The 16,249-nt window shown below is 28.5% G+C and overlaps 2 protein-coding genes across 2 annotated transcripts; one reads left to right on the top strand and one right to left on the bottom strand.

The window, feature by feature from the left end:
* Positions 1 to 3,516: 3,516 nt before the first annotated feature.
* On the bottom strand, positions 3,517 to 6,435 carry LOC106678737 (heat shock protein 68). The gene has a single exon (XM_014417464.3). It carries the CDS (start codon positions 6,416 to 6,418, stop codon positions 4,535 to 4,537), a length of 1,884 nt encoding a protein of 627 aa, XP_014272950.1. The 5' UTR covers positions 6,419 to 6,435; the 3' UTR covers positions 3,517 to 4,534.
* A 747-nt stretch (positions 6,436 to 7,182) lies between these two features.
* Positions 7,183 to 14,568, top strand: LOC106678750 (U3 small nucleolar RNA-associated protein 15 homolog). The gene is made up of 9 exons (XM_014417487.3): positions 7,183 to 7,387; positions 7,457 to 7,549; positions 7,642 to 7,826; positions 7,989 to 8,112; positions 8,202 to 8,385; positions 10,224 to 10,444; positions 10,785 to 11,092; positions 12,807 to 12,940; positions 14,305 to 14,568. Exons 1-9 carry the CDS (start codon positions 7,298 to 7,300, stop codon positions 14,538 to 14,540), a joined length of 1,575 nt encoding a protein of 524 aa, XP_014272973.1. The 5' UTR covers positions 7,183 to 7,297; the 3' UTR covers positions 14,541 to 14,568.
* Positions 14,569 to 16,249: the final 1,681 nt, after the last annotated feature.

Raw genomic sequence — 16,249 nt, 5'->3', positions numbered from 1 at the left:
CCATCCAAGGGACAAGATCGTAACTAATTTTTTGAATAATGTCATGAATGACCTCTCTACTCATCTAGAGGACAATTGGAGTTGTAGAGTTGACAAAACATTTGTAAAGGTGACACTAGATCCTCAGTGCCACAGTCAGATTAAGAGGTTATCCATTATGCAGTTAATCTTCTAATAGTCCAACATGTAGTAATGGCCTGGACCGAGATTAGCAAGTGTAATAAATGGAAAAAAAATGTTAGACTTAGTAGAAGTGGCAAAAAATATTGTTTGTCATGAACTAAGCTAATAGAAGGTAAAAACATTATTCATTCATTTTCCAGGATTGGCTGATTATCCACATATATATATATTCATGTTAAAAACAATAAATTTCAGAAATAGGGCTTATGAAAAAAAAAAAAATGATTTCTTCAACAGGTTTTTGTAAATTTATGTTTTAGACATAGAATTTAAACACTACTGAAATACGTTATGTAAATAAATATAAGAATTGGGTGATAGAAATTAGATAATCAGGCTTGTTTTTTTCAGATTTTTTGAAACTCTTGATAAGAACAAATTTCATGCAATTTTTTTTCTACTTATATTAATGATAAAATATCACAGAAACATTTAATAATTTTGTTTTTTCATTGAACTAAATTAGAGTAAAAATAATTTCATAGATAAATAGTAAACGTTTCTGTAAAATAAAGCCACTAAATGAAGCAATGGTATGTGTAGAAATGACATCTTTTTTTAATCAAAGGTCATTAATATAAGCAGAAAAAAAATAAATGAAATATATGCTTATCAATAGTTAAATAATCTTAAAAATAAGACTGATCATCCAACCTCTTCTTTCACCTAATTCTTATATGTTTTTTATATTAAATAATTCAGGAGTGTTTAAATGTATGGTCAATCCTCTCTAGCACTGTATGCAGTGTAAGAAGGAAGTCAATACAGCCTCATGGCAATATTTAGAGTTTCAGACAGTTGAGGTTTCGGCTGCCTATTTCATTAAAGGAGCTCCCACTAAAGTTAATTTAACATAACTTCATTTGGAATTATTTTGTATAATCATTTATTAACATATTCGTGGCATGATGGATTTCTACATAAATTTATGTTTCAGAAGACATGCTTGATTTTAAAGTATTCTATGAAAAATATAATATTTCAACCTACATATGCATAACTGCTCAATTTACCACGTCTGTAAGTCTTTTACTACTATATTTATAAAGTTTTAAAATTAAAAATTGAAATAATAGCATTATAATTAAAGAAATAAATTATCAAAGTCTAATAGTTAAATTGTCAGAAATATGTATTCAAAAATTGAAAGTTAAATCCAACTGAACCACTAAATCATTATAAATAGATTCATAAATCTATCTGAATTCTAAATCTATTTAATAATATTTTATTGAGCCTGATAGCATATTTTGATCTGAAAATACTAGAAATGTTGAGTTAATTGGCTAGGTGATTAATTAAGGTGAGGATAACTAACCAATCAGTTTCAAACTGAACCTAAATTGTATTGTAACAATGAGGCACTAGTTTACTCATCCAGTGGCCTGGAAGGTGAAAACATTTTTTTTTCCTTGGTATCTCTCTATAACACATAAATACAACAGACACCTTTATTATTATGCCTTAATTGAAAAATAACTTATTTCAAAATGTGAGTTATTTGAACTATTTTTTTTTATATAAATATTATATTAGCTGTAAGGAATTTTCCTGGTACACAGGTCCCCTCAGAAAATTGCTAGTTATGCCACACGACAGTAAACAATTTAACAATTTTTTTTAATGAAATGCCATTGATAGAGTAGCGGACCTACATGTAAATCCTGGCAAAAACCAGATGTACAAAATGCATTCAAAGATGTTTTTACTATGTTTTACTTTTATATGTATACAGGAGTAATCCACAGGGCTTTCAAGCAACATGATTATTAGTTAAATCCAGAGAATAGACAATTATAGGAATAATAAACAAGGTAGTTGGTGGAATATGGGGTTTGATAATTTTAAATACAGAAAGTTATTCTATAAAAAATAAGAACTAAAATTAATATTTAGTATTTTAGAAATTATTAATTTAATATTTAAAATTAATACCATATTTGAATAATTTTATTAATTTTGAACAAATATAAATATTTATCTTTTTATTTTGGCTGGTTTTTAACAGTTGTATTGTTTAGGTTTATGCTGATTTGTGGTATATATTCTCTTCAGGAGACTATTGTTTTTTTCAAGTCTCTTTTTATTCTATTCATCAATTCTTGTGTATTACTAGTTAGATATATAACCTAAACAATCTTGGAATACATGTTATACTGTAGTCATGATGATTTAATTTTTAATAAAAAAAAGTGTCATATGCAAATATTAAATATAAAAAAGACATTGCTGCTTTTCTTGAATAGTGGCATATCTTAAAAAAAAATTTTTTGTTCTTATTTAAAATTCGACATATTCCAAAGATATTACCATAAATTGCGCTTACTTTCTTAACTGAGATTATGTTCAATAGACTCTCCTAAAGCTCTTATAGTTGTTACAAATTAACTACTGTCTAAGGTACAATCTATGATACACCTCAAACACAAAATAAAAAAACTTTTTCAAGGAAAGCAGTGATATGAATAGGTAAGAAGCCCTACAGGTAAAATTGAAAGTTTTGTGAATAAGATTTTGTGTGCTATATCTCTGCATCTAGTACCAAATATACACTTTAATATCATAAAAATTGTGAAATTATCAATAAATATTAGTTAATTATGTAATTATGAAATGTTCATATGGTTTTATGCACAAATAGATGACAAAAAAACCTATTATTCTCAAAATGTTCACTTCAACCTCTTGGATTCCAACCCACTTAATTAATATAGTGCTATAATCAGTAAAGATACTTTAGTTTTCCACAAGTTCAGTTTGCCAAAAAAAATATTCACAGTTCTGATTTTCTAAATTCCACTGATTTTAAGAAATTCAATTTGTATAAATATCCTCCCACATTTACTTTCTTTAATTCTCTATCAATAAACACAATTAAAGAGACTTTTATCTATACATATTTTCAAAGAAAATAATGAAAGAAGATAGTTGACTGTATGAAATAGATTGTAGGAGGATAGTCCTGGTGGTGGTCAATAAAGGTATCATTATAGAAAAGTAGAACTATTTATTGTAAACCTTGGAAAATATTTATAGTAATGTTTTGCCCCACTTTACAGGGCTTTGTCAGGATTAAATGAAAAAACAAGATACAATTAACAGAACATTAGAATAAAAAAGTTTCAAAACAATTTTTATATTTATAAAGTATATAGATAATAATAACAGTATAAGGAAAATAATATAACAGTATAAAATAATAACAATATAAGGAAATATACATGTAGGTAGACTGGAAACAAGTTACTAATAAATATAACCAGGTACGATAGAAGTAAAAGAGAACTATTTATTGTAAACCAATTTCTTCTATCACTCCTGGTTATATTTATTAGTAACTTGTTTCCAGTCTACCTACATGTATATTTCCTTATATTGTTATTATTAATTTTTTTCTATACACTTTATAAACATAAAAATTGTTCTGAAATGTTTTTTTATCTTAATGTTCTGCTAATTTTAAAATGTTTGTATCTTGTTTTTTCATTTAGCCTTGATGAAGCCCTGCTGAAAAGTGGGGCGAAACTTTGGCTTACAATAAATAGCTCTCTTTTACTATTTTGCTACCTTTATTGACCGCCACCCGGACTATCCTACAACAAAGCAAATAATATTATGTAGCTTATAGTTTTCATTTAAACTATCAATAGATAAGTAAATACCTATTTAGTTTATAAAGATAGAATAGAGAAACCTTCAATATACAGAGAAAATAGATAAACCAACACTGAGTGTGGAAAAAAATTAAAAGAACTATTCAATTGGTGAAGTAATTAAAAACATGCAAGTAAATTCCCAAGCTTATATTTTGAGAATTAGTACAAACAGCATTCAAAGGTTGATGATGCCAAAATAATAAATAAATAAACTGACGTAAAATCAGTAAAACAGTAACAATTTTAAAAATATCAAAACAAATAATAAATATAGAAATTTACACAAACCTAGTGGTAATTAACTTTGGTAAACATTGTATGCAAACAATAATAGATAAATTTATTCTAAAACAAAAAACACAGCGTGTCTAAGCAATATTAACAATTCATTTTTATTAAAGCTTATAATTAAAAAATAAAATTGATTTCTCAAATAAATATGTAGATATAATTAAAATATTTTTACAATTAAATAAATTATTAAGTTAAATCACAGTCAGCAGTCTATGTGCTTTCATCTATCACAAGTGAATAATACTAGAGTGTTACCTCAAATTATTCAACATTCCTACAAACTAATGGAAATTTTAAATTTACTATCAGTTAAATTATTTCAATTATTCAATTACATGTTATACTTATTAGATATTTAAAAACTCTAACAATCCGAAAGATTCCTAAATGGATTACTAAAATTACTCAACTTCTTCTATTGTTGGCCCAGAGTCATCTTCTCCATAATTTCTAGATCCTCTTCCATGAAGTTTGGACATTAAGGGTGCACATTCCCTTTGAAGTTGATGATATTTTTCTTGATATTCATCCTTGTCAGCGAGAGTATTGTTTTCTAGCCATTTTATACCTTCTTGGCATTTCCTGAGTATTTTTTGCTTTTCAGAATCACTTAGCTTTCTTCCCGACTCTTCTGTTGCCTGTTTTATACTGTATAAGTAATTTTCAAATTTGTTTCGGGCAACAATTCTCTCTCGTTGCATATCATCTTCTTTTTTGTACTTTTCTGCATCCTGTACCATTCGATCAATTTCAAACTTTGATAGACGACCTTTATTATTTTCAATTTTTATATTTCTAGATCTACCAGTGCTCTTATCTTTAGCAGAAACATTAAGAATTCCATTAGCATCTATATCAAATGTGACTTCAATTTGAGGAACTCCTCTTGGAGCTGGAGGAATTCCTGATAAATCAAATGTCCCCAGGAGATTGTTGTCTTTAGTTAATACTCTTTCACCTTCGAAAACTTGAACAGTTACAGCAGGCTGATTATCAGAGTACGTAGTGAACATTTGAGTTTGTGTGCATGGTATACGGGTATTTCTTTCTACAATTTTGGTCATGACACCACCAGCTGTTTCAATTCCAAGTGATAGAGGAGCAACATCAACAAGTAATATATCTTGTATTTTAGAACTGCTGTCACCACTAAGAATGGCGCCTTGGACAGCAGCACCATAAGCTACAGCTTCGTCAGGATTAATAGACATGTTCAAAGCTTTTCCATTGAAAAAGTTTTGGAGAAGATGCTGTATTTTAGGAATACGAGTTGACCCACCAACTAATACTACATCATGAATTGAAGCTTTGTCCAGTTTAGCATCTTGCAAAGCTTTCTCTACAGGATTGATAGTCGACCTGAATAAATCAGAACAAAGTTCTTCAAACCTTGCTCGACTTATTTTAGTATAAAAATCTACACCATCAAAAAGAGCATCAATTTCTATTGAAGCTTCTGTACTTGATGAAAGGGTTCGTTTAGCACGCTCAGCTGCAGTTCTCAGTCTGCGAAGGGAGCGAGCATTATTTTTCAAATCTTTTTTGTACTTTCTTTTAAATTCTTCAGCTAAATGATTAACGAGCCTACTGTCAAAATCTTCACCACCTAAATGAGTATCACCTGCAGTTGCTTTCACTTCAAACAATGAACCTTCATCGATGGTCAAAATTGAAACATCAAAAGTACCGCCACCAAGATCAAATATCAATACATTTCTTTCACCTTTGAGATTCTTATCTAGTCCATAAGCCAGAGCAGCTGCAGTGGGTTCATTAATAATTCGCATAACATTCAAGCCTGCTATGGCTCCAGCATCTTTAGTTGCCTGCCTCTGTGAATCATTAAAATAAGCAGGTACAGTTATCACAGCATTTTTGACTTTTGAGCCTAAGTAGGCCTCCGCGGTTTCTTTCATTTTTGTTAAAACCATGGAGCTGATTTCTTCAGGTGTAAAATACTTAATTTCACCTTTATATTCCACTTGAATTTTAGGTTTAGAGTTATCATTTACTACTTTGAAAGGCCAATGTTTTAAATCATCTTGAATTTTAGGATCATCATATTTGCGACCTATCAACCTCTTAGCATCAAAAACAGTGTTTTGAGGATTCATGGCCACTTGATTTTTTGCAGCATCTCCAATCAATCTTTCATTATCAGTGAATGCTACATAACTTGGTGTAGTTCTATTACCTTGATCGTTGGCAATTATTTCTACTTTTCCATGCTGCCAGACACCAACACAGGAATAAGTTGTTCCCAAGTCAATTCCAACAGCTACCATTATTAAATTAAATGGGAATCAATAAACAATATTAAGAAATAAGTTGCAATAAGAGCTGACTTCGATCAAACTAGGAGTGTTACTGCGCGTAACCAAGTGACCTTAAATTTAAATATACTCTCCCACGGCCTGGAAGTTTCTAGGCAATAATAGCCCACACCCATTGGCCAGTAATCAGCAAAATGGCCAGTTTCTCATGGCGATGAGAACAATCATGAATTAAAATCTTAAAACATAATCATACACATATACTAAGACGAATTTTAACAATATTTGAGGTATTTTATCCAAACTACACTAAAAAAAAATAAAACAAGCCAATAAACCTGTAGGGGTATTCGAATAAGTAACCATCTTTATAAAACTTTAATAGATCATATCAAAGTCAGAAAAATATCAAAATAGGAAGAACCAACAATTTTATAGTTCTATTTTTCGTTATAAACTAGTATTAGCAATATATATACTTAAAAAATATAAATTTTTCACACGTATTTTCGAGAAAGATAATGAAAAATAAAATTTAATCTGCTAATATTTTTATGAAAATTCTTATTAATTGCCCACAATCTACTTGAATTCATAAATTAAAATTAAAATTAAAAAAAAAATCAAATTACAAAATGAAATATAATTTTAATCTTGTGAATCTTTTAAATATTTTGTAATAATAAATAAGCTATATCTTTTAAATTTTCTTTTTTTTTCCTAAAAAAATAACATTTGTACTATCGATTTTCATTCACAATCGATTGAACCGTTTTGGTACTAAACGTGGTGAAGTTCAGTTTACGGGAAGGTAATCCTATAAACAACCTTTTGTGTCACAACTTCTTTTGTATTTGTTAAACGTGCAATTATGTTAGTTTAAACACCACCATGTCTATTTTTAAAAAAACAAATGTGAAAATATTTGCTAAACCTACTCAGAAAGTAACACCAGATACTTCATATTGGAGACAACTTGGAGTAAGCAGTGAAATTTCAACAGTTTAATTTTAAAATTGGTTTCAAGTTCTAATATTTTTTAATTTACAGGCACCAGTTTTATTGAAAGAATTCGGTCCTATTGATTATATAGATTTTTCACCAATTGAACCACATTGTTTTGCTGTTTCAAGTTCAGCCAAGGTAAGTTGCCAATGTTTATAAGTAGGAAACATTTTTAAATGTCATCAATGTACATCATGCCACTTAGATTGTTTTTAATTTCTGTATTTCAGGTTCAAATATATAATCCTGTCACCAAATTAGTGCATAAAACTTTGAGTAAATTTGTACAAAATGCCTATGGTGGTTCATTTAGATCAGATGGCAATTTATTGTGTGCAGGAAGTGAAGATAGCAATGTAAAATTATTTGATGTCAACTCAAAATCATTGTTAAGAGTATTTAAAGGACATAAGAGGTAATATATATTTATGAATTTACTATTACACGATTTGCTTTTTTAAATAGCATTCAGCATATAAGCATACATAATTTTCAAAATCAAATATGATTTTTATATTTCGAACATACTCTAGAACATGTCATGAGTGTTTAGGATTGATTATTTTAAAATTTTTAGTGGCGTCCATCGATGCTACTTTACCTCTGACAATAGAGGTATTGCAAGTTTCTCAGATGACAAAACAGTTAAACTTTGGGATATAGCGTCTGAATCAGAGACTATTGAATTTTCGTCTCATGAGGTAATTTTAGTCTGATTATATATTTATTACAAAAAATTACTTAAACTGTCATTTAATTTCTTAGTTATTAATTTCATTTTTATTTACAGGACTATGTCAGAGCTGGTGCTATATCCCCAGTTTCACCTACCATTGTATTATCAGGTTCTTATGATCGAAAAGTTAGGCTTTTTGATTCTCGTACAAATGCAGAAGCTGTTTTTACTTTAGATCATGGCCATCCTGTTGAAAGTGTTCTTTTCCTTCCCTCTGGTGGAATATTTATATCTGCAGGTAAAAATTACTTCTTAACATAAAAATTAAATTATCATGTTCACGTATTTAGCAATAATGTCTACAGAGTTAGGTTTGTTAGCTCTACATCTTGATCTAAATATTCCTAAAATGGTAAATGTTAAGTAGCTGAGTGAATAAGGCACTGTGTTACTCACTCCCATGCCTGGATTTTAATTCGGCTGATTGATAATTATTTATTTTGTTAATGTAGGTATGAGTCAAACTGGGCCCTGTTTCATAATGAAAGCTAATAGTATTAGTTCATAGTACAAGTGTAGAAACTAGTGTGGTAATAATTCTAATACTTATTTTTTTCATGATAGGGATGACTATTAGTGATATTACAGGAATTAAAAAATACTAAAGTACTACAAACTACTATTGTACAAGTCTGTGTAATTGAATTAAGATAAATAAATCTACAAGACTAATAGTATTAGTTTGTACTTTATTATGAAAAAGGGCCATGGTGGGTTCAGAAGCCCTTCTAGGACCCACCCAGACTCTGTAAAGTTGGTACCCTTAATTGGAAAGAAAACCTGACAGTTAAGCATGATCTTGAACAAATCACATTAAACAACTATTGTTAAAGAAATAGTACTTCCTTACAACTTTTCAGGATTGTAGTGCTAGGTTTTTTAAAAGAATACATAGCTTTCCCTTTATTCAGGAGGTAGTCAACCTTACCACCCCATGCTCCTACTAACTACTAACCACTTTCTGCACCTCCCAACCACAATAGTGTGGTACATGGGGGTTTGGAATTGGCTTATATATATTTTCAAATTTCATTATTTGTTTGCGGCTAAAAAAAATATTAATCAAGTACTTTATCTGGGATGAAAAAGTTATTAGACTCATTTTAGGGAATTATGATATCAGTAACAAATTTACTATCTTATAGAGTAAATTATTGGGAATGTGGCATCAAATAGGGGAGATAGAGGGTGAAGTTACTAGCTATGGCAGGTGAATATATCATCAAAATTGGAGTTTCATTTATATTTCTCTTTTTTATCCATCTTTTTGTGGATTTCCGTGCAGAGAAAACTAGTTTGTACTAGCATTGCCAGTCCTGATGAAGTATTCTAAGATAGGTTTTTTTATTTTATGTACCAGTTATACATCGATATAATACATTATGATTTGTTAGGGCACCAGTTCCCAAACTTTCTTTACCATGGCACCCTTCTTGAGCCAAAAACATTTCACAGCACGCTTATTAGCCTATAATATCTCAGGATGCCCTTGTTGAATTTAAACAATTTTGTGGCACTATTATCCCTACAGCAGTTGGGTATATAAAAAAGAAGATAAATCAATTCTAAAATGCACTTATATTTGTTAATTTAATATTTATCTATTTATTTAGTACTATTTTCAGAAACTTCTATTTCCCTGGCATACGCTAGTACCCTTCCAGTTCTTTATAGGATGTGTGTGCTGTGTTTTGAGCATTTGAGTGATACGACCTTTAATTCTTTCTTATAAAACTAGCTAATACCTCAATGGAAATATTTATATTTCTCAATTTATTATTCAAACATACTTATGGATTTAAATCTTTTCTGCATTATATTGATAAATTCTATAAATCTTTGATTGATGTTAGATTTATTCTCAAAAAATCTTGGTGTTAAATTTGTGAAGTGATAATGTATGCCAGTCCCATTAGCTAGTAGATTATCGCACTACTTACAGATCATTAACAACTTCAGACAATGCTGTTAACATCTAAATCATTTTTAAAAAATTTGATATAGTCACAAACCTAAAGTAGAATAAAAACAGAATTGTTTTAAAACTAATATCTCACTAAATAAAACTAATTTCAGGTGGAACAGAAATACGAGTATGGGATGCTCTTGCAGGAGGAAGATTGTTGGCTAGAGTTTCTCAGCATCATAAAACAATCACATGTCTCGGTTTAGCTTCAAGTGGAAGTCGTCTCGTTTCTGGTTCTTTGGACAGACATGTAAAAATATATGACGTTTCAACATATAAAGCTGTTTATAACCTGGACTATCCAAATGCTATCCTTAGCTTGGGTGTCAGCGTGAGTTTTTTATTTATTTATTTTTTTTTTTACCTTTTTGATTTATTACATTTTCTTTGATTATTTAAAATTTATAAAATATCTAGAAAATTATAAAATAATGTATTTTTTTATTAAAATGTATGTCTCTTGTATTAGTTGAAGGCTTATTACAAAATATTATTTCATATACTGGTTATAAAATTATAAGTTGAAGATTAACATGGTTTTGCTCTTGTTTATTTTACTGTTAAAATAATGTAATGACAACAGTTTTACTAATGCATCTTACGTATAATTCGCAATATGCATCTTACGTATAAATAAAAAAGTTAAAACTTAAATTTTAACTTTTTTTCAGCCTGATGATGAAACAGTTGCTGTTGGAACTGTTGACGGGATTGTTTCTGTGAAACGAAGAGACATAGAAAAGAACAATAATCAAAAGGTTAAACCCAAGAAGAAAACTAAAGGTTCCTATCGGTACTTTAGTGATAGATTTACGCCTACAGATGTCGTGGTTAAACAAGAAAACAAACAACTGCAGTCAAAATATGACAATTGTCTAAGAAAGTTTCAATATTCAAAATCATTGGATTCTGTACTTGTACCATATGTAACTAACAAATCCCCCCATGTTACAGTATCTTTATTACAAGAATTGATCAGGTAATTTTCTATATTTCTCTACCAAATTATAAATAGTTTTTAATACTTTTATAAAATCTACTCGCACCAAAAAGTATTTTGGCCTTCTAAAATTTATCTTGTGATAATGCTGTGGATAGTTGTGTTCTATTTTTATTTTCTGAACTATCTTATGACAAACAGTCTGAAAAATAAGTAGATTATGTATGTCTCCATGTACATTATTTCTTTATAAATCAATTGATTAATATACTAAAAAGTGATTATTTAAAAATTTCATCCATTTTTATTAAGCAGGAGGAACACACATTCTCATTAACCACTTAACTTTTCAGATATTGAACCATTGACAGAGTGTATCCCAAATGTAGGATCTGAAAGTTGATAGAATCTTCATTTCCTATACCTCCAAAAATATATTAAGAGACTCTCATTTGTTAAAAAAACAAAAAGTAATAATAAATAGATACGCGAATACTAAAAATATTTTACTTAGTCTCTTAATCAAATTAGACATGCAGAGAGTTGCACATAAAAAAAGGCAAAAATTATTATTATTTGAATAAATTATTTTAGTATATCAGTAAATAGCAAACAATAAAATATCTGGTGTATTTTTGGGTTTTACGTATCTTGAAACTTAAAACCTTAGAATTTGAGAGTGTGTTAATTTTTTTGTTCTTGATTGATTACAAAAGTTCATTATTGAAAATAAAGAACCAAAAACCAAAAGTATAATTAAATCTTTTATAATATAAATTAAAAATAAATTTTCAATGGAGAACTTTTATAGTACAGAACTTGCATGCAAAAGTAGTTGCCAAAACTTTTCCAAAATAGACTTTCATACCATAACTCTCACAAGAATCTTGTTATTAAATAAAAGTGCGAATATTTCTATAGTTTTTAGTCACTGAAAGTTATTCCAAGGACTTTAGAGGTTGCAAAAGCTTAACACTACTCTTACTGTATCAAACAATATTAAAAAGAAAAATTGTTCACCCTGATTGATCAGAGGTATCTGCATATTGGACTATCTGTCAAAACTTAAAATGCACAACAAATTTTTCTTACAATTTAAAATAAACTGATCATCTGTTTATAATACAAAAAGCTAAGAATTTTTTTTTTTTTTAATTGCTAGATACGTACACTTGTCACATTATTTTGATTTTTCATTTGTTAAATATTGTAAATAATTATCTAAGATACCCTATAAATAAAATTTATTGGAGGATCTTTGATTGATAGTGTTACGTATAAAAGGAAGATGGCTTGGGTATAGTCAAAAGAACTCAAATAGTAACTAAACTGTTTATTGTGAGCTAACGTTTCGCCCCACTTTGCAGAGCTTCGTCAAGGCTAAAAAAGATACAAACAACTAAAATATTGTAACAGTAAGAGAACAGATAACATGAAATAAAAGTAAACTAAGGTATTGCTAAAAATGATTTAAAATATGTTAAAGTTTACATAAAATTGAACTAAGTGCATTAAAGAAAATAAAATGAATTTACTTTGTTTAATTTTAAATAAACTTTAACATATTTTAAATAATTTTTAGCTATATCTTAGTTTACTCTTATTTCATCTTATCTTTTGTCTTACTTAGTTACAATATTTTAGTTGTTTTTATCTTTTTTAACCCTGATAAAATTAATTTATAATATATTTGTGAAGTGTTATTTTAAAATCAATGATTTATAATTTCTTATTTAAATTATTTTTTTAACAGGAGAAAAGGGCTTGAAAATGCACTCGTATCTAGAGAAGACAAGAGTATTGCTGTTCTCATACGTTTCTTGCTGAGGAATATTGGTGATTACAGGTTCTCAGCTACTCTTATCGATGTTGCCAACATTTTATTAGGTATTTATTTCAGTTGTTGCTGTAATATTTTCATTATCATTACTTTCACAAAATGGTTTGGGTCTGTGAATGCTTGTGAACAGTGTAACTCAATATTAAAAATGTGTATTTCACATAGGTATATTATAAATTTTTTACTGAAATAAACATTTCATTTCAATGATTTTAAAATGGTCGCTGAAAATTATATTTATCAGTATGCAATTAAATGCTCCTTAATGTCATCTAGATGTTATCCTCATGTAAATAGTCTGACAGGGCTAATTGCCAAATTTTCTAAATGGCTCCATCTAAAGTAGCTTTTTATTTTGGAATTTTGCTTAATTAAAATAATTGACTGTCTTTCATTGTTAGTAGTAACGAAAGATTTGATAGATTTATTAAATCATACGATAAATTTATTGTCATTTTAATTAACTTTTAAGGTAAATATTTTCAGAGGTTGAAACTGAATTTCTAGAAATAAGACAGTTTTAAACATGTGTAGTATACTGTTGTGGAACTTAATGTACTAGAAAAATTAATATCTAACATATGATGTCACATGTTATTAAAGGTAGTTGAGAGTAACGTAAAGCACATAAGCTTAATAGAAGAGATGTTTAGGAAAAATGTTTGTTAAATAATTGTTCTAAATGTTTATATTGTTTCATCTATTATTTTCACTTTCACTTATTTATTGAAAATTATAGAAGACTTCAGTCGTTTTCTTGCATTAAATTAAAATTACCGGATCTAAACTTAGAAAACCACCTTTGGAATTTACAAACGTCTAAATCATTTTTATAAACATCACCAATGTTTTTAGTTGCAACAGTTGTGTCACTACCCTTGCGAAACTCAAATAGCATGCAATGTCGGATATAAACCCTCTTCTGGTTTTTAGCTGGCCATTTCACCCAAAATTGCAAAAAATAATTTTAAATTTAATTTACGACTAAACAAGTCATTGTAACCTTAAAATGTCATTGTTCACTATGAGAAGACAAATGAAAATCTCATAGTGACATGTGCAAAAATGACAGTACCCCCTATTATTTATGGGAAGTATTGCCATAGTGAATGATAAAGGAAATGCCATTTACAAACTAGCAAGAATTAATGTCTACTCCGAGTAATGTAAAAGTTGTTTAATGCACCCAGTGTACCAGATTTTTCATTTGAGTCATTGTTTATTTCAATAAGCTTTGTGGATAATTCTATTTACAAAGGTAGTTTTTTTGTTTTACAATTAGTTAAAAAAGTAAAATTCCATTTTAGTACTTATTTATTTGCAATTTAAATAATTCAAATATCTTTCTTCACCATTTAAATGATAATTTATTATCTGATGGAATATTACTGTAATAATTTGTGTTTTTTAGATGTTTATGATAAACGGCTAGATAGTGCATCTATAGAAGTGCTGGAACTCCTAAAAAAATTAGCAAAGAGAATAAAAGAAGAAGAAGAACTTACACTCGAGTTAGCTAGTCTTGGTGGTGCAATAAGAATGATATTAGCTGCTTCAACTGTCAGTGAAAAACCTGAAAAATGTTCTTTACCGCCTCTTACACCTTCTAATTCAGCACAAAAAAATATTGTTGTAAATGTTAGTTAAAATATATATCTTTTATTTTTTGTTTTAATTTATTAAATTTTTTTTATATTCTAAAAAGGGTCAGTTTCACTAGGAGCTTACTTCCTATTGCTCTTTTACCTAAAAAAAAATTAAGCTCTCCTAAATTTCCTGATTACTAGAATCTCAAAAAAAAAAAAACTAACTTTAGCTCTGTTATTAATTATGTTTTTGATCTTTCTACACATAATACAAGTACTTGGCATAATATTTAGTGATGTTAGTTGTCATATGGAGATCAATTGTCTAATCAAGGTTGATAGTTTCACTTAATTCTCAAATTTTAAATTGGTTTTATACTTCGAACTAATAGAGAGATATGGATGTTCATTGATAAAGATTTTTATTTACCGCATCCATCCCTTGTTTTGAACTATCATCAATTTATTTGATTTCCTTAAATTATTTTTCCTCTTCTGACATGCTTGGCATTATTGACCCATGAAAGTAGATTAACAAAATAGAACATTTATTAATGTTCCTGCACTTATAGGAATGTTGTGTAACTGCTTTGTATAGTTAATTATAAATTGTGGCCTTACAAATAAACCTTTTAATTTCTCCTAATAAGCCCACACCCCATGCTATTATTAGAGAAAATACCTACTAAACTACTCCCTCCTAACAGCAATTCATTTTTTCTTGGTTAGGATTTTCTAAGCTTATTCCAAAGAATCTTTGGTACACCAGAATTCAAATCAATTAGTAAAAATTTTCTGATTATCTAACGGAATCACTTATTTTCTTTATCACTACTTAAGTTTAACATGTTTCAAGAATTTACTGTTTCTAATTTTTATTAATATGCATACAAAGAAAAAAAATTGTTAGCATCCAAATTCACCTTATAGTATTTTATTGTTATTGTTGTCTATTTGGTTCATCATTTTGTCTTTAGAATAGGGCATGGAAAATGGGTTATCCCACAGGTTACCAACTGTTTCTGACCAGAGTAAGGGTAAACTTTAATGTTCATATCTGCTATGAAATAGAAGTCAACACAGATTTGAACTGGCATTGCTCCTAGCTTAGGTTATGTTCTTATGCTGCTATTAGGTTTTTATTTTATTTTTAGTTTTTTTGATAAGAGTTAAATATAATTATTATTACATATGATATGAAAGTTATCATAAAACAGTAAAGTTCTTCATGTATATTTGGGCTTAATTGGATATATGTGTGGATTACAATTGAGAATTATCATTTCCTAGATCACAAGTAGAAAAAAAATAACATCCTAATACTTCAAAAGAAAATCTTTTATAGTTCATTAGCTTAACATTTACATGTTTGCCTTTTAGTATTAGTGTATTTTTGTCCTCAAACTATTTTTAAGTATTTAAAAAAAAATCATGAGTGTTTCTAAATTATTTGGGAAATTGCTGATTACAATAACATAAATTTTTTTTTTTTAATTATTTATTTATTGTAATTTACAACTGTACAAAATAATACAATAGGTAAATATGTAGTATGTTTCATATACACTTGAAAATCTTGGTAAGGAACCACCAATTGGTGGTACTTCAAACATTAATTTAAACTAGAAGGTCCCGTGGCCATCTTTTTTTTAGATTCCTGGTAGGATTATCAGGGATTGTTAAGGATAAAAGATTAAGAATTAATGGGTTAGGATGGTTAAGGAGTTTGGAATAAAAAGACGCATATCTGTTTTGGGTCAAATCTGCAAC

The sequence above is a fragment of the Halyomorpha halys genome, unplaced genomic scaffold (genome assembly GCF_000696795.3).
Source record: "Halyomorpha halys isolate HHAL.00 unplaced genomic scaffold, Hhal_1.1 Scaffold157.1, whole genome shotgun sequence".
Lineage (NCBI taxonomy): Eukaryota > Metazoa > Arthropoda > Insecta > Hemiptera > Pentatomidae > Halyomorpha > Halyomorpha halys.
Note: the sequence above shows the minus strand (reverse complement) of the source record. Positions and strands in the feature narration are given on the sequence as shown.